The following is a 23195-nucleotide window of genomic DNA, read 5'->3' on the forward strand; positions in this document are numbered from 1 at the left end:
TCAGATTAGTATTAGCAGCAGTACTGAGTCCCCAGGTATGGGTGCAGATGAATAGAAACGATTAAGCAAAGGATATGATTTATCATTCGTTTTCCAGAACCAAGTCCTGACGTTAAAGCTAGGGTAGTTTGGTTGTTAGGCGAGAGCCTCCTACTGGCCAATTATGGAATTGCACCTCTACTCTATTAGACGCTGTATTTCTAGGGAAAAAGAGAGCTCTGTGTGCATGAGCTGTGAAGATGGAGGCTGGGAGACTCAAACCTGGGAGAAAGCAAGGGGAGATGGTGAGAAGGGCTGTGCAGCATCCTTAATTGGAACAGGGCTTTGATAGACAACCGCGATACCCAGGACGTCAAGGGTCTGACAAGTCTTTTGACATCTGTGTTCAAAGAAGTCTTCTGAAAATGAGGTTCCATCTTCTCGCCCTGCCACGCCCCACAATCTAATGATGGCAGGTTACAAAACAAATGCAATTCATGTTTCTGAAATTCACCTTAGCGTGCGTTTTCCTGGAAAGCTGGCTTAAAGGCAGTCACGGTTACTTCTTTGGCAGGAAAGCACAAGTATATTCCAGAGGCCACAGAATAAAAATGTTCAAATGTCTACAGCAGGCTGTCCCGTAGAACTCCCTGTGATGATAGATGTGTCCCATACCTGCTGCTCTGACTAATATGGTAGCCAATAACTACGTGTGGCTAGTGAGTTCTTGAAATGTGGCTAGTCTGAATGAGGAAGTATATTTTCAATTTAATTTGATTTAATATAATTGACATAGCCACCTGTGACTAGTGGCTGCTATACTGGACAACATAGACCCAGGGACGCTGATCATGTACACTTTCTTGAGTCTAGTCTATAGCTTTGGCATCTTCTGCTACAAACTGGACAAACCATGAGGCAAAGTGTCTAAGGCGTAGTAGGGCCTGGCCACTTCTTCCTATTATTCTCCCTGCTCCCCACCCTACTCCTAAGGGATCTGCAAGGCAAGGCCTTCCGCAATGTTCAGCCAGAGGTCTCCTACACCCCAAGGAGATAATCCCATTTGCTTCAGCCAATTTCATCAAGCTCACCCGATTTACCCAAAGAATCCAATCCATTCACGATGTTTCTGGAAGCTGAGGCTGACCCCACTGCTAAGATAATGCCCTTAGGGCCAGAGAGGAGGCTGCTGGGCTTTACACATGTTTTGGGCCATTTTGGGCCCACTGGGCTGAGTGGGCAGTGGAGGCCTCATCACAATGGCCCGCTTTTCCCTTTAAAAGGATCGGGCCTGTGTAATCTATTCATTTCCTTCCAAGCCAGGCTCTGTAAGCTCATTCATGGAGGATGAGGAAAGGAAGCCGGGGAGGCGAACACATGTACAGAAAACAAACAGCGCTGGCTCGGCAGCTCCCTGTTGTGGGGGTGTGTGTGGGGGGCGCTTCAGGGAGAGGCGATGGGGGGTGAAGCGTGGTCGTGGGGGTCTGGCTGGGGAAAAAGGCTGGGACTCCCACTGCTGCTTCTCCCACTTTCTCCAGGAGCCCTGCTCGGCCGTGTCTCCTGAGCCTCCATCTTGGTAGGCTCTTATCTCTCTCCATTCAGCTGTCTCTTTGGGAAAAAAAGCAATCAGTGAGAGAAGGCCAGAGTGGCAGCCGGCAAAGAGGGAGCTGGCAGCATGGAGCCAGTTCCCTGGAATCACCTCCTGTCCTCTGCTCCCATTCTCACCAGATAGGGCACGCGGGGCTCCCTGGGTTCCAAAGAGAGTCCCAAGTCAGCTGAGCTGCTACATCAGTCCAGCTACAGAATCAAAAGGGCCCCAGCATTTGGCTCCAGTGGGCGATTTGCATATGATTTGCATACATCTGCATACCCCCCGCCCGAGACCTTCAGTCAAAGGATGTGAAATGAAATAAATTAATTAGTGCAGCCTACCATAGCCCAATATGCCAGGCCTAACACCCGTAAGAGACATCACTGATTCTTAAAGCAATCAATGTGATCACAGGCTAGGGCGAAGAAAGACGGGGTCAGGGTTGGTGGGATAAATAGAGATTCTCAGCATTGGGGGTGGAGAAGGAGAGGGAAAGTGCCTGTCTGAACTGGAAGTTGGATATTTTCCTTCTGCCCCAGCCCCCACTCCCATCCCCAGAGGACATAGAGTTGAGCCATGTGGAGGCCTGTTCCTGGCTTCCTACACCTGGGCCTGGCACTGATGTTGTCCCCCCGCCTAGCAGCGACCTCTGCAGAGAGGTTTTTACCACTGGAATAAGGTGACATTCAATTTCAAACAAGTGTGAGGATACTTACTCCAAGGGCTGAGAAGGCAGTGAGGTGCCCACCGGTGTTTTCCTGTCTCCAAGCTCCCTCCGCCCTTCACCCCCGTTTACTGTTCCCATTTGGGTGTCGACATTTCTCTCTGCCAGCTGGGCCGGTCTTTCACTACCCCTCCCTCCAATCCCATTTACGGATGGCTAAGAGAGAGCTGTGGGCCCATCGTCAGCCGTGAGCTGGAGTTAACCTATCCCAGTCCTTCTGCCAATTAATGAGATGCTTACAGCGTGTGTCAGCCAAGCAGCAACCATATCATGTAAACACGTCTCTTAGTGATTCAGCTCATGGCACTATTTAACATATGCCTTGACTTTCTCTAAGCCCATCGATCTATCCAGGACGGAAACCTCATCGAAAGCTGGGGCCCCGCAGGGCACCAAAAGTTTACACCTGTGGGGCCCGGGCTGCCGGGAGAGCTGGGGTGGAGGGCCCTAGAGGTGATTCTAAGTGGGAGGGGCTACAATGCTAAGACGGAGAACAGCAATTTTGGTTAAAAGGAGCCCAGGTCACAGCCAACAAATTAGCAGCCACCAGCTAATGATGAATCAAAGACCAAAAACGCAAGAAGGAACAGCAAGGACCAGGTGGTTCACAGCAAGACTGGACCACGAGCAAGGGATTGAGGGGAGAAGTTCTGAGTCACGGCCGTGAATGGTGAGTGTGACCAGCAGGTTTCATGCACTGCGTAGTGGACGTGGACATAGCTTGAAGGAGCAAAGGAACCGGGTTCAGATGCCTGATCACCAAGCTGTGCCCACCCCACCTGCCCCTCCATTCTCCATCCCCCACACTTTCTCCTTCACGCTCCACTGAGAGCAGCTCCAATCGACTGTGTCATCATTGATTTCACTTGAAGAAAGGGTGATGCAGCTTACAAAGGGGAGAGAAGTGTTATTTCAGATCAGGGGTTGGCAAACTATCACCCAAATTTGACCATATCAGCCTACAACCTGTTTTTGTCTGGCTTTCGGGCCAAGAGTGGTTTTCAACCTTTTTTAATGGTTGGAAAAAAAAAAAGAAAAAAGAAGAAGAACAGTTTGTGACACATGAAAATTACATGAAATTCAAGCCTGGCCTCCGTGAATAAAGTTTTATGGGAACCCAGCCATGCCCTTCCATTGACACCATGTCTGTCGCTGCTTTCACACTACATTAGCAGAGCTCAGTAGTTGCAACAGAGACCATATGGTCCCTGAAGAGGAAAATATTTACTATCTGGGCCTCACTAAAAAATGTTGCCAACCTTTGTTTTAGATCATAGAAGGGGCGTTGTCCGCCTAACCCATTCCCAAGATGGTGGTACCCTGCTCTGTGCAAACATGGCGTCCATGGCAAGAAGAACATCAATGCCACTGGGCCTTCTCCTGAGCCCAGCCAGCCCCAACGTCCTTGTGGCAAAGGGAGATCAGCCTGGGATGTCCAGTCCAGACACAGGAAGGTTTCGATCAGTGCCTGAAAACACCAGCTCTTGCACCCAAGACCCAGAGCTGGTCCTCCCGTTGCCAACACCTGGGCCCTGGGCAGGTGGGCAAATGCACATCTCCAACAACATCCCTTCTCAGACGTAAACTTTGCCAGGCACCAGGATTAGTACAATATGTCATCAGATGAGAAGGCCGACTAGCTCTGTAATTCGATTTTGAAGAAAGCAGGAAGCCGTCCTGTTCTTCTCTCCCCTGCCAAAAACATTACCCAATGTCTCATACCGGAAACTCCACCTTTGACATTTCTTAGTTGCTACACTGCAACCAGGGCCCACCGTGTTCTTGGCAACTCATACTGGGTACTAGTGGGGTTCCCTGAGCATAGCGGCATATGAGGCACACAGGACACCAGAGCGAGGCAGATCCTAAGAGCAGAAGAGAAGGCAAAGCGGTCTTGGAGGAGGGTTTCGGCGGAGGATGGGGACCTGGCAGAGAACAGCTCAGGGCTGGGTTAGGGCTGAGGTCACAGCCACGCCTGGGAGGGTCTCCAGGGGAGCTCTGGGGACTCTACCCTCAGCCCTGGCTGTGGGCAAGGAGGGGACAGTTGTGGCCACTTACCCGGTACCACACGATTTCGCGCATGCGACCATCCGTCTTGAAGTTACACTTCAAGGTCACGGCATCTCCGGCCACCACGGGTGGGAGAGGCTCGATGTTGACAGTCAAGTAGCCTACGGGAAAAAAGGAGAATGGGGAGTTGAGGGCAGGAGGTGATCAGGAGGGTTAGGCGGACCTGGATGGGGTGGTGAAGAGAGCTGACACGACTGTAGGGGGCGCTGTTCGCATTGCAGTCTATGTGATTGGTGAGTGGGCTTCATTGGAGCACATCACCCTCTTCTTTTCTCACTGACATCCCCCTTTCTGGGAACCTCCCTGGCTCCCGTGGAGCCCTCCAAATCTGAACACACCTCTTCTTGGGATGAACTGTCCTGTGAAAGTGGGACCTGCTGGCACCGGCAGAAAGTGCCTCAATGTATTTCTATCAGATTTCCCAGAGAAACCATTCTGTGTGGTCCAACACTACGCTTCCATCCCCTCTCTTAGAGAGTTGCGATATATGTTAGTTAGCCTGTGAAGCCCTACAGGAGATAAACATGTGAAAATGCATTTAACTTAGTGTTTCCAAACCTATTTGACTAGAGGGCCTTTCGCCATCCCCTAAACTCCATCAGCATCCTATGCAGCCAGAGTTCTGTGAAACCCACACTGGGATATAGTGTCCTAGGTGCCCAGACCCATCCATTCCCAGCCTCATAACCAAATTAGTCCTGGTGAAAAGAAGGAGAGTCCTGAGGAACTGCTGTTGATTTCCTGGACCCCAAATCTCCAATTACATACCTTGTTGCCCAAGGGGAGAGGCAGTTCCAACCCTGGGCCGTGGGGGCGGTGATATGGTGATATGCGTGATTATGGGCTGACTGCCTGGGAAGGCATCTCAAACCTCCGCACGCACCAAATGTTGCTTCTTGCCTAGCTGTCCCAGGAACCCCTGGGACTCTTACCCTGGTGCCACGCCCTGGGGAACACCGCTGCCTCCACACCAGGTCCAGCCCAGGGAAGCCTCTGACCCTCTCCGCTGCCTTCCAGAGCCCCGTCCCAGAGGGCTGGGTGCCCACTGCCGCTTGGTGGGGGACTCCTTCTTGGGCTGATCATTCAGCCTCATCTGATTGGCTTCCCACCAGTGAATGTCCAGCCATCGATCCGATGGATCAATCCAGTCCAATCGTCTTAATGAGAAAACTAGCCAGGATGGGTTCGGGAATTTCAATTGTGCAGGCAACGTGAGCAGATCAAGCCCACGGTCCCGACCCCTGCTTGGAACTTAATGGTTACAACACGCAAAAACAACAGCAAGAATCGACCTCGGGAGGATCAGTGTGGAAGCTGAAGTCAGGCTCGACCTTTATGGGCCAAGACTTCAGGTCGCAATGCCCAGAGTGATGGGTAAGGTGTGACGGCTCACATATGTTAGCCTCTAACACAGGCTAGAAGCCAGGCTCACGGAAGCCCCAGAGCCTGTGTGGTCTAAGAGACCAGCGACCAGAGCCAGCTGGAAGGACAGATCTTCTGCCTCCTCTGCCTCATTCATTCAGCCCCCAAGTATGCTCCCACCTGCTCTGAGCAGGCCCAGGGCTAGACCCAGGAAGCAGGATGCTTGAGCTGTCCTGCCCTCCAGAAACACACAGTAGGGGCACGCATTCACACTCAGTGGGGTGAGTATAATGGTAGGATGAAAATGGGGGTCTGTGGGAGGGGAGAGGGGTAACATGGCCCAATCTGGACGATCAGGGAAGTGCCCAAGCCCAGCCAGGTCTGCCCTCAGGAGGACGAACCCCAGTGACAGAGAGGACCCTGGGGCAAGTCAAGCCCCAGAGTGAAATAGTGATATTGGCTCACATTTCCATGGCACCCACTCTGAGCCAGGCGTTGGGCTAAGTGCTTAACACACACGTCCCCATTTCATCGTCACGACCATCCTAGGAGAGAGGAGCTAGCATTATTCCCACTTTCCATGGGGAAACAGAAAAGCGAAGTGACCTGCCAAGATAGCACAGCTGTAAGTGGCAGAGCTGGAATTCGAACCCAGAACTTCTGTTAGGCAATACCCAGTCTCTCTACTGATGAGAGGCGTGAGGAAAGGGCCAGCAAATCTTTCCTATCTAGCCCTGAGGAGGAGGGGGTGTGCAACTTGGGGGGCCACGGAAGGAGTCCAAGACCTGATCCCATCTGCTACCATTCCCAGCCTGGGGGTGACCTCTTGGCTCATGTTTCCAGTGGGGCTGCCCTCATCTGGGTGGAGGTGGGGGGAGGAGGTGTCTCACCTTTGACGCTACAGCTAAGAGCTGAGCATTATCAGTCCAGATGGCTGAGGAGCTCAAGCCCAGAGAAGGGCCTCCTCTGACCAGATGGAGGCGGGAAGGATACATTCTCAGAGGCATAAATCTTCCAACCAGCCCAAGGCGGGTGCAAGTGGTGAGTGCATGTGAGGCAAACCAGAACAGGATGGAGGTGTCAGCTTGTTGGCAAGCCACGGGGGAATTACAGGTGTGAGTCCGGTGGGGTTGCAGGAATGGTTGCATGTCTGGTAACTGATGGTAGTGCCAGGAGAACCAGTGGCTGTAACAGATGTCTGGGGCAATGGGACTCACAGGGGCATGCCAGACCAAGAGCAGAGAACAGTCATCCCACTGCACAGTGGAGAGAGGGGGTCCTTGGGACCCCTGAAGAGCAGGGAGAATGAGAAGGTGGGTGCATGAGGGCGGTGGCTCTGACGCCTTAGCACAGCATTGCCTGAGGTGTGTAGAGAAGAAGGAACTTCTGACAGATATTTCAGGCAAAAAGATTTCTATTACCAACTAAGTGTGCCAAATATTGGGTTAAACAAAACGATCCAGGTTCGTTTCCTTCAAGACTTCTCAAAAATGTTCTCTCTTTCTTTTTTCCTGTCTTGCCTTCATTTGTGAAAAAATATTTATTGAGAATCTATTCAGTGCGAGTCAGCATTCTGGGCATCGGGGACACAAGTCCTGCTCTCATGGAGCCGGTATTCCAGCAGAGGAGACGATACTCAAATAAACAAACAATGGGAAACACGTCAGGTGGTGGTCGTGTAATGAAGGGTAATGGGGGTGGGGCTCCTCTGGACGGGGTGGCCAAGGGGACCTCTCTGAGGAGGCCCGAATAAAGGAGAGGGTGAGCCACGTGGGTAAGTAGCGGGGAGCATTCCAGAGGAGGGCGCCACACGTGCAAAGGCCCAGAAGCTGGAGTGTGCTCAGAGAGCTCCATGATTCTCCAAACTGGGGTCACGGTAGGAGATTTTTTTGTAACACTACACATTCTGGAGCCTGTCTTTGGCTGAGCATCTCGTAGGACTAGAACTAGGGCCGAGAAGCGTGTGAGGCAAGCGACACGCCTAGGGTGCAAAATTAAAGGAGGCCTGCATGCCCACTGCAGGACCCTGAGTCCTGCTGGCCTCCCCCTCGTCGTGGTCCTGCTAGAGTCCATTGCAACAAACTTTAGGAAACACCTCGCTAAGCTGAGGCAGAAGTGGCTGTGTCTCCTGTTCCCTGAGGTCCCCTACTTGGAGCCACAGCGGGTGGGGGCAGGGTGGGCCGCTCCTAGCTGAAGCTCCTCCTCATCTCAGCCCCCGGGGAGCTGGTGGAGCAGCTCCAGGCTGCAGAGCAGGTAGGTGGCTCCGCTCTAAGGATTGAGACCTCCTGCCCTGGCACAAGGCGTTTTCCAGCTTTCCTAGCACTTTTGTCCCAGGTTCTCATCGACCTGCGCACGCCTTGTACGATGCTGCGATCACTGCGTATGTCACACTGGAGTGTCATTATCTGTTTGCACATCTGCCTCTCCTGGAATGTGAGTTCCATTACTATCGGTAGAGCATTAAAATCAGAGTTGGACAAGTGCTGCTTTTTGAGCTTTCTTATGCGCCCGCAGTCTCGGGCCTCACATCACCCTGTGACCATTCCTGTCACAGAGGAGGGACTATGGTTCAGGGCTGTGAAGTCCCTTGCTCAATGCTACGGCGATGTAAGTGGCAAAGCTGATTTGAACCCAGATCTGCCCGACTCTGAAGCCAACCTCTTTCCACCACCACCTGCTACCACCGGGAGCAGAGATATGCAAGGTGCTGAGGTCATGAGGGAATTCTGGGATTAGCCCCTCCCCCCATCCTCACATTCGCCACCGCACTGACTGCATCTACATCGGCGGCTTGGCTCTCAGATGGGACAGGATGGCCAATACCGGGGCCGCAAGGGCAGACCCAGAACTGCACAGAGAGTGACAGAGACTATAAACACAGAGGTCTGGGGTTGAGATCAGGCTCAGGGAGGGATGGTGGACAGAAGGGAGACCCCACTCCCTCAGGACTTGAGAACACAGCCTCACAATGACCTGTGGGCTCCCCACACCTCTCCTATCCAAGGCCAGACAAGCCTCAGGTGATGCGTGGGCTCCAAGCCTCAGGTCCGGAGGGAGGGTTACTGGCTGGGACAGGGAAGGGGCAAGATCATATTCTGACAGATGTACCAGGCGAGGATTGCATCAGGGCCAATCAACGCCTGGATCCCAGGTGAGAAATCACCCTCCCAGACACAGACACACACAGGAGAGTGCACAGCAAGGGTTCATGGCCAAGGAGTTGTTTGTAAAAGGAAAACATAGGGAAGTTCTTCTCTAGGTCCCACTGACATGCCTCCAGCTCAAATTTCACAAAATTCCAACATCTCCAAAATCTGTGCATTGCTTCTTTCTCTGAAAATTCCCTCTCTCACTTCCCTTGCTTCTCCCACCCACGTGCCTCCAGCAAATTTCAAGTCAGTTATCTGGTTCAAGTTTCTCTCTCTACCGCTCAGCAGTGACCTGGGCAAGGGACTTGGTCCCCACGGGACTCAGTTTCCCCATGTGGAGCGTGGACACGGGAACAATCGCAGGGTCCAACACCTATCCTTGGAGCATGTCCTTGGGCTGCGTTCACCATGAGCCGGTGCGCAGGCGGTGCCCCTGAGCGGGGCGGGGCAGCACCATGCTTCCCAGCCCCCAGACCTCTGCTCTCTCCAGCTTCCTGCTGTTCAGTTGAGGAAGGACAGTCTGGGATGGAGGTGGGAAGAGGGAGATCTGACATCTGGGGGCTGGGCAGGGAGTAAAGACTCAGACAAGACCAGCTCAGCCAGACCTCCTGTCTGGACTGGGATCAGAGCCAGGAGGCCCAGGTGGAATCCTCCCCCCAAGGCAGAGGACAGAATGCCAAAGAGGGGAGATGCAAGATGGCCGCCTGCTGCCAGGACCCCACATGGAGCCTGCAGGCCGGTGGGAAGGGGCAGCTAAGCAGGCAGGGGTGGGGGCAGACGGCAGTGGGTACAATCGAAAAAGCACAAGAGAGATGAACAAGAGAGATGCTGCCAACCAGCTCTGGGGCCTCAGGCAGGTTGTCTCTCTCTCTCTCTGGGCCTCAATTTCTTCATCTGTAAAATGAGAGGTGAACTGGATTTTTAGGGCCGTCCGGGCTCCAATCAATCCCATGTCAGATGTTAACTGAGCCCGAATCTTGCCACCATCGCTCCCGGTACGACTCAATGCCATTTCCCAGAGAAGTGAATCTGCCAATTAATCAGACACCAGCTAAAGACACAGCTCTGTCTTTTTCAGCATTAAATTTGCCACCAATCAGCCTCAATGTGTAACCCACCCACCCCCGCATGCGGTATCGAGACGCAAGATCAGAAGTGGCACGGATTCATCTTAACTAAGCAGTTCATTATCCCGAATGCCGCCATCACTCTCCCCTCTATCTCTGACAGCATTTATACCACTCCCGTTAAGATACATTTAGCAAAATCGCAGGCAATATTTAGGAATCAGGCGCCTTCCCAATGAGGTGATGACAAATAGCTCCTCTGTCCGGAAACTCGCCTTGCAATATCCCAGCATTGCTCCCCTCCCCTTTCCCAGCTCAGAGGGGATATTTCTAGAGGGCCAGCTCATGTCTGGCCCCAGGGGTAGACAGGAGTTGGTGAGGGTTTCTGTGGGAGGGGTACAGTGAAAAGAGACAGAAATTATAGGAGGGTGACCAGATGTCTCTGTCTGTGCAGGACCAAGAGGTTTCCTGGGACAGGAAAACTTGAACAAGTTGGTCTGGATGCAGCAATAGCTCTGTCCCTTGACGCTGTGGGCCATGGGTGGCCCTGGGTAACTCACTTAAACCTCTTTACCTATTTCAATACTAAGGGTAACCATGCCTCCCTTAACCAACTATAAGGACAAGTGAGAGTAAATGCTGACCTCCCCTTCGGTGCCTGGGTACTCAGTAGATGATGGCGTTGGTTAAGGAAATAACTTGTGAGAGCAACGTTTGTCTGGGGCTTCCTGCATCCGTTCACATCCTTCCCTCATCCTCCACCAGCAGCCAGGGTGATTTCTCTAAAGGACACACCCCTGGGCTTCTAGGGCCTTCGGAGCTTCCCTTTGCTCCGTACTAAAAGTTGCAAATCCCCTCTGGGGTTTTCTGGCCATGCCTAGCTCTCCACAGCGCTGCTGGGCTCTCTTCCGCCTCACAGGCAGCTTCTATCTCACCTCTGGGACATAGTACAGGCCGTCCCCTCTGTCCCAAGCCTCTCTGTCTCTCCTTGCTTGGGTAACTCCTGCGAATTATCCTTCAAGGATTAATGAAAACCATTTCCTCAAGAAGACTGTCCCTGACTCTCCAGGCTATCCTAGTACCAAACCCCGTTCCCTTCCTCCTTAGAACACTGCAAATTACCGGGAAGCCCGTATTCAACGCATGTTCACTACTACCCAACGCCGCCAATGGTTTCTATTTTCCGTGTCACCCAGGTGCCTAAAACAGTACCTGGATCAGAGTACGCGCTGAATGAAGGAACAAATGAACCCTGCCCATCCCCCATACTGCTCCATAATTAGAGTGGACAGTGTTCCCAGGAAGGCCCTCTCAGAAGCATCACTTCCCTGTGGGCCTCCTCCTGGGCAGCCCAAGCCGAGACCCTCTCCCCGCCCCCCGCCCATCGTCAGGTGCCTTCTGAACCTCCTCTCTGACCATATCTTCTTGGACTGGTGTCAGTGCCACCTCAGAGTATCCAACAGCCTCTCGTGGAGGCCAGGCAGGAGGACTATTCAACAGAGGGAATTGGCCCTGGGTGGTGAGTGGCCGCCCCATCAGGGATGGTAGGATATAAGACAATAAGTGAGTCAGCAGACAGCACATTGGCTACAGCAAAGACCATACGGAGCAGAAGCCATGAATCAAGGTGGCAGAATCCAAGGGCAGCAGCTTGTGGAAACACCGTACAGCAGGGCCCTGGAGCAGGCAGCAGTGGGCGTCCATCAGGCTTGGTAAGCCTGAATGTAGTATTCCTCCATCAGTTTACAGGAGCCCCCTACCCTTGCTTCCAAATGGAGAAGCAGAAAACAGGAGTGGGTAGAGGGCTTAGGTGCCCAGAAGTACCCAAGAAGTCTTGCTTGGGGTGTAATGGGATCAGACACCAGGTTAGGCCAGCAGGACACAACACTTCCACAAGGAGGCAGTAGAATGACTGACTGATAGAAGAGGCCATTTGCAAGTTCAAAGCCAGTAGAGGGTGCTAGGAAGGCCAGGAAGATGTCACTGAGAACTTTTCCAGGACCTTGAGAGACTTGAGGCTAGATCTATGAATTTATTCCATCGCATCCTTAACAGACAGTCCTCTGAACCCAGCTCTGGACAGTTCCCTTGGCCCAGAAGTGCCTCTCTTGTGTCACCCAAGCCATCCCTTGTTGATACAAAGTAACCAGAGAAGAACCAAAAGCAATGAACTACCACCTTTCTGTCAGAGGGCAGAAACTGTGTCTGCCATCGGACCAGGAGGAGCTCCCTGAGGGCAGGGACTGCTGTGTCTGGAAGTGATACAGGGAGTTCAAGGACCCCACACCCCTGGGAGAATGAGTGTGGACCACCCCAAGACTTGACCTGGGGCAGACAGGTGGTCAGGCAGTGGCACCAGCGGGATATAAAGCCCTGCCGGGGTGGATTGTGGGAGTGAGAGTCACACAAATTCCTCATGCCACCCTCTCCCTTCTGTGGGTCTGGGATTTATCTCNACAGAATATCACAGGGACGTGGCCTTCATGATCTTGAATTAAAACCCTTTTGTTATATAGATGGGTTAGCTGAGGCCCAGAGAACGGAAGGGCCTAGCCGAGACCCTCTCCCCGCCCCCCGCCCATCGTCAGGTGCCTTCTGAACCTCCTCTCTGACCATATCTTCTTGGACTGGTGTCAGTGCCACCTCAGAGTATCCAACAGCCTCTCGTGGAGGCCAGGCAGGAGGACTATTCAACAGAGGGAATTGGCCCTGGGTGGTGAGTGGCCGCCCCATCAGGGATGGTAGGATATAAGACAATAAGTGAGTCAGCAGACAGCACATTGGCTACAGCAAAGACCATACGGAGCAGAAGCCATGAATCAAGGTGGCAGAATCCAAGGGCAGCAGCTTGTGGAAACACCGTACAGCAGGGCCCTGGAGCAGGCAGCAGTGGGCGTCCATCAGGCTTGGTAAGCCTGAATGTAGTATTCCTCCATCAGTTTACAGGAGCCCCCTACCCTTGCTTCCAAATGGAGAAGCAGAAAACAGGAGTGGGTAGAGGGCTTAGGTGCCCAGAAGTACCCAAGAAGTCTTGCTTGGGGTGTAATGGGATCAGACACCAGGTTAGGCCAGCAGGACACAACACTTCCACAAGGAGGCAGTAGAATGACTGACTGATAGAAGAGGCCATTTGCAAGTTCAAAGCCAGTAGAGGGTGCTAGGAAGGCCAGGAAGATGTCACTGAGAACTTTTCCAGGACCTTGAGAGACTTGAGGCTAGATCTATGAATTTATTCCATCGCATCCTTAACAGACAGTCCTCTGAACCCAGCTCTGGACAGTTCCCTTGGCCCAGAAGTGCCTCTCTTGTGTCACCCAAGCCATCCCTTGTTGATACAAAGTAACCAGAGAAGAACCAAAAGCAATGAACTACCACCTTTCTGTCAGAGGGCAGAAACTGTGTCTGCCATCGGACCAGGAGGAGCTCCCTGAGGGCAGGGACTGCTGTGTCTGGAAGTGATACAGGGAGTTCAAGGACCCCACACCCCTGGGAGAATGAGTGTGGACCACCCCAAGACTTGACCTGGGGCAGACAGGTGGTCAGGCGGTGGCACCAGCGGGATATAAAGCCCTGCCGGGGTGGATTGTGGGAGTGAGAGTCACACAAATTCCTCATGCCACCCTCTCCCTTCTGTGGGTCTGGGATTTATCTCCGTGTGATGATAACAGGAGCCTTGTGCACTACCACTCATGAAGAAAAAAGGTCACCCCACCTTATGAAGAAAAATACCATAGCATGGCGCTGATGACAGTCTCCCTGGGCTTCCTGCACCACATAATTACTATCATAATAAATATTATTACAACAAGCCAATTACTGGAACCATAGCTTCAGGCAGGTACAGAGGGTTCTGTGAAATACACCCTCCCATGCTGGCCTAGCAGGGACTCCGGCCATCACGTCCTTGTTAGCAGAAATTGGGGCGAGAGGTGGGACAGAGGGAGGAGGGGGGACTTTTAAGAAAAGAAAGCCTCTGAGCAAAGGGGGGGAAGGTAACAAGCTCATCTCTAAGATGATCACTTCTTCCTCTCAAATAGAGCTCCACACCATCCCTGTCGCACACCAATCCCACCTTGGACCCTTACAATCCCCCGCAGGACGCTGCACGCACAGCTGGCTCGCTGGTCTCTGGCCTCCAGTTTTGTCCCTCCAATATGCACCCACCACACTAGAGTCACCACGATATTTCTCAAACACAAATGTGATGTTGTCACTCTCTGGTTAATGCCATTCGATTTCCCCACCCCATTGCCTTCCAATTCGAGATCAAGTTCAGGCGCTGTCATGGCCAGCCAGGCCCCTAATGATCTCGCCTCTCTCGGCCTCTCCAACTCAATCAGTTTCGCACCGTGTTTGCGCTACCTTGCGACCCAAGCACCAGCCCTTCCGGACCGCGGGCCCTTCTTTGTGCCGGTGCTGCTTCCTCTTCCTGGAATGCCCTTCTCCTCAGAATTCACCAGGTGACATCTGTACACGTCCTTCCAGGTTCAGCACAGCAGTCACCTCCTCCCTGATTTATATGAGTCTGATACTCTCTCGTCGGAGCTCACAGACCCTTGTAAACATCTCAGTCATGGCCTGTCCACATTGCATTGCAATATAAGGCACGTTCTTCGTATGTGTCTCCGCCATCCGACTGGCAGCTTCTTATGGTCAGGGACCGGGGTGTGCATCTCCGGTTCCCTCTATCATGCTTGGCACATGGTGGGTGCTCAGCCAGTGTACTGCACGAATAAAGTAGTGAATGAACCAGACGTGAACACTGCATGTGGCAGGGCTCTGTGAGCTGGGTAGCCCTGGAACAATGGACCGTGCCACAGCCCAGCGTCCTGATGTCACACCCCGGACCCGAATCCTCCCTACTGCCTCTGGAGTGAAGTCCAAGCCCCTTCCCCTCACAGCCATGGCTGGTCTCCTCCTCAGCTCAGCTCTGGTCCCCCTGCCTTGTGTATGCTGAGCCTCAGCCACCCTGAATTCCTAAGAGCACCCCCCAATATGCCAGGCTTTGTCTGGCTGCCTGGTCTATGCATCTGCCATCCTTCTGCTGAAAACAGCTATCATCACTTGACCCCTATCGCTTTGATAAACGCTTAAAGTCTTAGCTTATACATCATTTACCTTAGAGGGCTCTCCAGATACACACCCCACCTTCACCGACCACCCAGCATCCCCAACCCTCAGCGCCCCTCTCATAGCATCTACCATAGCCCTCACACACTGCATGGTGACCTCCCTTTTTGGACTGTGAGCTCCTGGAGGGTCCAAAGCATGTCTCAGTAACTGCATTTTCAGTGCTTAGCATGTGACTGGCCACAGTCTCGGTATTCAAGGTATGTTGAATGAATGAATGAACGAATGAATCCATGGATGAACAAATACATTCTACAGACATCTTCAGCTGGCTTAGCTTGGTGATAACATCCAATTCTGTTGGGGCTGGATTTTTTTTGTTGTTGTCTTATTGAGCTATGGATTTCCCACCTTAAATTTGGGCCATGAAAGGACATCTAGAGGGGAAGTCCCACCCTCCCTCCTGGCTCTCACCCCCAGCAGCCAGCTCAGCTCTGGGCCATCAGGGATCTCAAACATTTTGCAGCCTTTGTAGGGAGACATGCCTGCCACTTCCAGGCGTCCATCCCTGGCCCCAACCTCCCAGGTCTCTGAAATAAAACCCCTCTGTGATCTCCAGCCAGCTAATCAAATTCCCCTCTGTCAAAGGCAATAGATCCCCCAAAGCCTTGTAGTGTTAATGTATTATTCACGACATATGTATTATTTATCATTAGTTTGTTTATTTATTATTAATTTGTGTTTCATTATTGATAGTGATGTCGTTATACTATTAAGAAGGCTGTTCTGTGGCCCTTTGTGAACACCTGATGCTCCTCTGATTCCCTGGAAAGCCAGTGTGGGGCATTTTCCATCCCATTTTATGGATGGGAGACACTGAAGCCAGGCAAGGGAGGGCTTGTTCAGTCAGTGCTTTTGCCTCTGAGATGTCTGCAAGGGAAGGAGATGGGACTGGGGAGGCTTCGTTAGGCAGCATGTCCTGGCTTGACAAGGCTGATGGCGTAGGATACTGATGCTGGACCTGCCAGTCACAGCTCCATCTGGGCCCTCGTGTTCTCCTGCTTGTCCCAGTGCCTGCGCTGTGCTGTGTGTGCTCCTCAAACTCATACAGGCTGCGGGGTGCTCCCCAAGCCCAATTGCCTTTGCCTCTCAGGTCCTCAGCCCGACCACATTTCCCATCCTCCTTTGCAGTTTGGTGGGACCGTGTGACTAACTCCTTGCCAGGGGAATATGGCTTCTTGGCCTGGCCCCTAGAAACCTCCCATGCCGTCCTCCACACTCCCTTTCTCCACCTGCTGCCTGGATAGAGAGGGCTCTGAGAACCCGGAGGAGGGCAGAGCCATAGGATGGAAAGAACTGGGATACTTGAGTGACAGTGTGGAGCGATGTCCTCCCATTGCCCCCAGCAGATAGTGACATGAGTGAAAAACAAAATATTATTGTGTTAGGCCACTGAGATTTTGGAGTGCTTGGTTACACCAGTTATTTGACTAATACATTCTACTAATATGTTGCACATAGTAGGTACACAGTAGGTTCTTGGTGAAAAAACAAGTAAATGAGCAAATGAATGAAGAGGATCAACGGGTTGGGCTATACAGTCATTTACTTGGATTTCCAAACCATGGTTCCCCAACACAGAATATCACAGGGGCGTGGCCTTCATGATCTTGAATTAAAACCCTTTTGTTATATAGATGGGTTAGCTGAGGCCCAGAGAACGGAAGGGCCTTGACTAAGGTCACAGAGACAATTAACAGACAATTTTAATACCAGGACCCAGGCCTCCTGAAGCATAGTCCTGTGACTCTTCCATCACACCGGTGTTTCATCTTTGACTGTCTTTCACCTACAGCCTGCTATTACCCTCTGGAACCTTCTCTGTGTCCTTGAAAGTAGGTGAGGGGAATCACAATATCCTTATCCCCAGGTCAGTCCAGCATCCACAGAATAGCCACAACTGCGGGGGGTAAGAAGGACAACAGAGCGAAGTGATACAGGGTGCCCGTGAGCTGCCCTGGCCAGCTATGGCTGTGTCTGCAGTGCTCTCTCTGGGGCCAGGGCCCACCAGGTGCAGCCAACAATGGGGAAGCCACAGGCAGTGGCAGGAAGGAAAGGAAACCGCCCAGACCTTGAAGCCAAGGACCTGGGTATAGCCCTTGTTCTGCCAGGGACACAGAGGGCAAGTCCCTCCCGGTGTTGGGTCCTCAGTCAACTCATCTGAACAAAGGGGCTTAGGGTGCTTATTTCTCAGGGCAGTGGCGATGCCGAGATCAGAAGATAGAGGGGAAAGTGATCTGAAAAGCGGACAAGCGATGAGAACAGTTGCTCTCCTTCTTTGTATGGGGATATTGTCAGGGACCACTGGTGCCAAGAGGCTATGACCTTGGGCTTAGGAAGCAGACAGACCTGGAGACAGCTTCTGACTCTATCACAGCAACCCCGAGGAAGCCATTTCACTGCTCTGAGCCTCAGTTTCCACCTCTGCCAAATGGGGATCATTGCCTTTCCTTCTTAGGGCTGGGCAGGGTGCAGGGGGTGATGCAGGGAGATGGCCCTGGCAAAGGGTTTAGCGCAGTGCCTGGCACACAGTGACAGTGCCAACCCTCTCCTGCGTCAGCACCCCACTTCTCCACGCCCTCCATCCTCTTCTACCAGCAAGGCAGTTTCAAGGAGTTTCCTAGAAAGCTGTGGGGGCAGAGGGCCCATTTTTTGTTGGCTGTTTCAGATAAGCCTCAGGAGCACAGAGGCTGAGAAGTCAGCACTCGATGCTGCTTTGTTTCCTCATGGAGATTTTTGAAGCACAGAAGGCCCGGCAGCCCTGCGTCCTCGGACATGACTCAGAATCATGAGGACAGACTCATAAGCAATGGGGAGGGTTCTCTGACTTGGAATAAAATTTAAAATATAGATGATAGGTTATTAAGGAATATTTTAAAAGAAAAATAGTTATTACTCAAGGAACACAGTCTAAGCTGGGTCGTAAACTGGTCTTAATCAGTAAAATGAGGCAACTTAATGAAAAAAATTGCAATTTAAAATAGGCCTACATGAAATAATAATGCCTCATAAACACAGAAGGCCTTTAGCATATAAGAATTAATTGCTGGGCTCAGACGCTAAAGGCACAATAAAGGAATCCTTAATTTTTTGGCCTTTTATTTTTCTCTCCCCAAAAGGCAACCCATATTAGACTAGATTTTCCTCAGGTTGGTACCAAAGGGCCTGGACATTTGCAAAGGGAATTTTCTCAGTAACAATTCTATTTCCTTCAACCTATTATTTTAAGGGATGGTTGGAAGGAAGTGTGGCTTTGCTCTGGATCTGCAACAGTTCTAAATAAACTCATGACAGTCACCCCACTGAAGAGTTAGGGAACGGGCTCATTTTGCAGAATGAAAGCCCCTGAGTTCAGACCCATCAAGCTTGGCAGCTGTTATCAGGGTAGCAGTCCCACTGGTCCAGTGAGATTCTACACCTGCATCCCAGCAGCTGTTAGAAATAGTCTGATAAAGCAGAGTGGTCCCAACCAGGGGCGATTTTTGTCCTCCCCTCCGCCCCCAGGGGACATTTGGCAATGTCTGAAGGTATTTTTGGTTGTCACAACTCATGGGGGAGCTGCTACTGGCAACTCTCAGGCACAGACCAGGGTTGCTACTAAACATCCTACAATGCATAGGCTGGCCCCCCACAACCAAGAATCATTGGGCCCCAAATGTAAGTCGTGCTGAGGTGGAGAAGCCCTAAAGTGATTGGATGAAAGCAACTTTCTGGAAGGTATAATGTGCACTCAGAGTTCCCAGGCTCGGGAGACGGAGAGAGTCTCTGAGCCTCAGGACCAGCCACCTGAAGCTGGGACTACAGATAGCTGGGAAGCTCCCCCCAGCATGACCCCAGCACCAGCTGTGCCTACACCTGCCTTCCACAGACTTCTCTGCCACTGAAATGGATCAATGCACTCCACCAAAGCATCGGGCCTGCCCTCCGGGACCTATTTTCATTTCGTGCTGGCATCCTAGAAGAAACTTCTTTTATGGTCACCCCTGGCAGAATGCATTTATTCTGCAACAGCAAAAAAAAAAAAAATCTTAGCTCATACAGGAGAGTCTTTGGGGCACCGTCCTCCCCGGAGAGCACTCAGAGCCTCCCTCCTTGCTAATCTCACTCTGACTGCTTGGCAGGAGAAGCAATCTGGTCTTCATATTAATACTTTATTAAACGCACACAGCCTGCAAGATTAACATCAGCCTATCGCCGTTGTTCAGTTATAGAGTGAGCGCTTGTCACCCGAAGGCTATTTGGGCCTGATTCGCGCACCATCTAACTTCTTCCTGCTGGAGGCTAGGGTAGAGATTGGAGACATCTTATTGAGTGGAGGGCTTCGGTGGGGAGCAAGTGGGCTGGGAGGCATTTTATTCCCACCCTCCAGGGCTCAAGGCTTCCTGCTATCTAGTGAAGACAGAAAGACATGGGGTCTCTAGGCAAGGGTTGCATGGACCATGTCTGGAGCCACTTTGTCACCAGGCACAAAGAATTCAGGAATAGAGAAGGCAAACTCCCACAACTGGATCATTCTAGTTCAACTTAGAAAAGAACGGTGAGCCGACTGTGGGCAAGCATTGCATAGGCGCCACCCCAGACCTGCTGCTTTTCTGATAGAAAAGGGATGGAGTCAGGCCATGAAAACAGGTTGAAATCTTGCCTTGCTTCTTCCTAACTCTATGCTCTTGGAAGACGAAGAAGCTTCAGTCTTTTTATCTATTCCGTAGGAGTCCTGAAGCTTACCTCCCAGGGTTGGAGGTAATAGATTTACAGTGCTAATATATTGTTCAATACGTGGTTGGTGCAATTTTACTCCTTTTTATAGGTATGATTTATAGCAAAATGCACAAATCTCACGTGAACAAAATCTCACGTGAACAACTTGATGAATTTTCACGTTACACACCCCAGTAACCACCACCCAGATCAAAAGATAGCACACTGCCGGGCCAGCTGAGTGGAGCCTTGGTTAAGAGTTGGCTTGGGATGCCAGCTCTGAGCAGCAGGGCCCCAGTTCGGATCCCACATGAGGGCCAGTGATGCTGTGCCCTTTACAGCTAAGATAGTGAACAACAGCTTGACCTGGAGCTGGGCTGCCATGAGTCGCCGGTGATGGCGTAGGCTGCAACCCCTGCTGCAGTGGACTGACGTGAAGTACCGTGTGTGGCCGGCAGCCAGCGTGAGCAGCCAGTAGCTGGTGAGAGCTGCCGTAAGCTGCCATCCAATGGCTGGCAACCAACTGCCTCAGCCAGGAAGAGCGCAATGATAATACCACCATGAGCCAGTGAAGCAACGTCCTCCACAACTAGACTGAAGAACAAAAGGACAGTAGCTTGTCTGTTCCCCTCCCCCGATTCCCCAGCGCTGTTCCCCTCCCCCAATTCCTCAATAAAACCTTAAAATAAAAAAAAGATAGCACACTGCCAGCACCCCAGAAACTTTCCTTGTGCCCTTCTCCAGTCATTCCCCCCCTCCCACCCCAGGATAACCTCTGTGCTAACTTGTCCATCACAGGTTAGCTTTGCTTTTTCTTGATGCTCATATAAATAGAATCATGCAAGATGTGCCCTTTTGTGTCTGGCCACTTTTTCTCAATGTGATGCTTTTGACATTCAGCCATGTGTTGCATTTATCAGCAGTTTGTGCTTTAAAAAAAAAAGTTTCCTGAGTAGTATTCCATTATATGAAATACCACAATTTGTTTATCCATTCTACCACTGAGAGACATTTAAGTGGTTTGTAGTTTGGAGATATTATGAATAAAGCCCATAGGTGTTAAAATATTATTCCTAGACCCAAGCAACCACTGGCCAACCGCTATCTTCAAGGGCAGAACTGACCTTGGTCCTTGGCCAGCTGCAGGCAGGGGGCCCTTTGTTGGGTTATGAAGGTGAAGGTTGCCTTCATCATGCCCACTCAGCCCTCTGAGACCCTTGCCCTTCCTCCTAGGGCCCCTCGGGGCATTCCTTAGGAAAGCTGGCCACTTGTTAGCCTTTGATTTGAATGGTCTTCCCCCATCTCTCTCCTTGGGGCATGTCTAAGCTGAACTCTGACAGTCCCACAAATAAATGACACTGACATATGAACCTGCTTTGCTTTTTGCCAAGTGTGCATGTCCTTCTGTGTCTGGTCTTCCCACAAGCCTGTGGGGAGGCCAATACCCCTATTTTTCAGGTAGGAAAACTGAAGCACATAGGTTCATCCTCTTGTTCACTTCCTGAACACATATTTACGAAATGCCTGCTCATTGCTGGGCGAGGCACCTGAAAATAGGAATGGGTCTGGTGGGAGACGCGTAAACATAGAAGCAACCCCCCCCACCCCCGCCAGATTCTTCCCACTTTACATCCTTTAGCACGGAGTTCTCTTGTATTTTACCAAATCCACTGCCTGCGTTCTGCATCATTAGTCTCAGCTCCCCAGTGAGATGAAATTTTCTGTTGTTGGTTTTGTTTTTTTTTGTTGTTGTTGTTTTAATCCTTCCACAATACACAACACTCTTAGGAATACAGAGTGCTTAATAAATGCTCGGAAAGAGTGCGACGGAGGCTGGTATTGTTGACCTTATAACTCCTGATTTTCAAGTTCCACATTAGAGAGACATGCACATACCCAAATAGCTTTCTTGCAAGTAGAACTAAACCATCCATCACACGTGTGTAGGGTCAAAGAGATTCGAGGTCCAAGGACTCCACATGCCCTTGCTGGCTTTGAAGAAGGAATGTGGGAAGCCTGGAGGAGCAGAGAGCGATCCCCATCAATGGCCAGCAGGCAAACACGGACCTCAGCCCCACACCCTTGTGGGGGGTTCAGACAAGTCACCCCAAGATGTGCCTCAATGGCGTAGATTATTTTGAGCTGAAAGCAATTTTAGCTTCAAGCTGGAGAGAAACTTCTGCCCCTCCTTTGACTACCCGAACGAACTTGAATGAGGGACCTTGCCCGGAATAAGAGATTATCAGAGATAACCCCTTTTGACCTATCTACAGGGCAGGACAAACTTCTATTTACTAAGCATCTAACCTTATTGTCCTACAGTGACCCTTTGACGCCCCTAAGGCACCTTACCTCACCCACAGCTCAGGATGTCTTATCTACCTATGTTCCCATTCTATCTCTGAACTGCTCCTGCATGTGAGGTCTCTGACCCTCTCATATATGTGAGGTTCCCGTACATACATATGTATTAAATTTGGTGACTTTCTCTTGTTAATTTGTCTCATGTCTATTTGATTATTGGACCAGCCAGAAGTATCTTGAGGGTAACAGGCAACTTTGTTCTCCCCCCACACCTGCAAGGAACTGAATTCTGCAACAACCTGAATGAGTTTGGAAGTAGCTTTTACCTCAGAGCCTTCTGCTAAGAGCCCACTCGGCCAACATCTTGGTTTTGACCTTGTGGGACCTGGAGCAGGGAACTGAGCCTAGCCTGCTCAGACTTTTGAACTATAGAGCTCTAAGATTGGAAAAATGGGTGTGTGTGTGGTTTTTTTAAGCTGTTGGGTTTGTGGCAATTTTTTACACAGCTATAATGGACTAATACAACATATTTTTCTGAGATCTCAGTAACCGGGGGACCCTTTTGAAGCATCAATTGGATCATGCCATTCCCCTACTCCAAGCACTCAATAGCTCCCATCACACTGCACAGTGAGAGGCACAGCCTTCTCATAGCCCAGAAGGCTGGCACAGTCCGGCCCCTGGCTCTCACTCCAACCTCACTTCTTACCACTCCCTCAGGCTCATTCCATTCCAGCCTCATTGGCCTCTCTGCTCTTTCCTAAACACCCTCAAGTTCATTCCTACCCCAGGGCCTTTGCACTAACTGTCTCTTCTTCTTGGAACACTCTCATCCCAGTTATGTACATGGCTTGCCTGCTCATTTCATCTTGATCTCTGCTCACTGTCAAGTCCCCACAGAAGTCTTCCTTGACCACCCAGTCTAAAATTCTCTAAACTTCCCACCTAACTTCTCTCTCTATCCTTAAAATTGCCCACAATGAGCTAGGCATTGCATTAAGGTCATCTACTGCTTTAATGAAAAGGACAAATTGACATGGCCATTCTTCAACATTTAAACAGATCATCTTACAGAGCAAGAACCACCACAGGTAGATCCACTAGCTTTCACACTAACCCTT

General features: G+C 51.2%; 1 protein-coding gene across 1 annotated transcript in view; it reads right to left on the reverse strand.

The window, feature by feature from the left end:
• The window catches only part of IGSF21 (immunoglobin superfamily member 21), a 163751-nt gene extending 142787 nt beyond the window's left edge, over nt 1-20964 (reverse strand). Inside the window, exons 1-2 of the mRNA XM_019654845.1 lie at nt 20895-20964; nt 4353-4465 (exon numbers count right to left, since the gene is read on the reverse strand). Of these exons, the coding sequence (XP_019510390.1) occupies nt 4353-4465; nt 20895-20964 (183 nt within the window). The remainder of the gene's footprint in view (nt 1-4352; nt 4466-20894) is intronic.
• Between the last annotated feature and the right edge of the window lie 2231 nt (nt 20965-23195).

This window comes from Hipposideros armiger, unplaced genomic scaffold (genome assembly GCF_001890085.2).
Source record: "Hipposideros armiger isolate ML-2016 unplaced genomic scaffold, ASM189008v1 scaffold_232, whole genome shotgun sequence".
Taxonomy (NCBI): domain Eukaryota; kingdom Metazoa; phylum Chordata; class Mammalia; order Chiroptera; family Hipposideridae; genus Hipposideros; species Hipposideros armiger.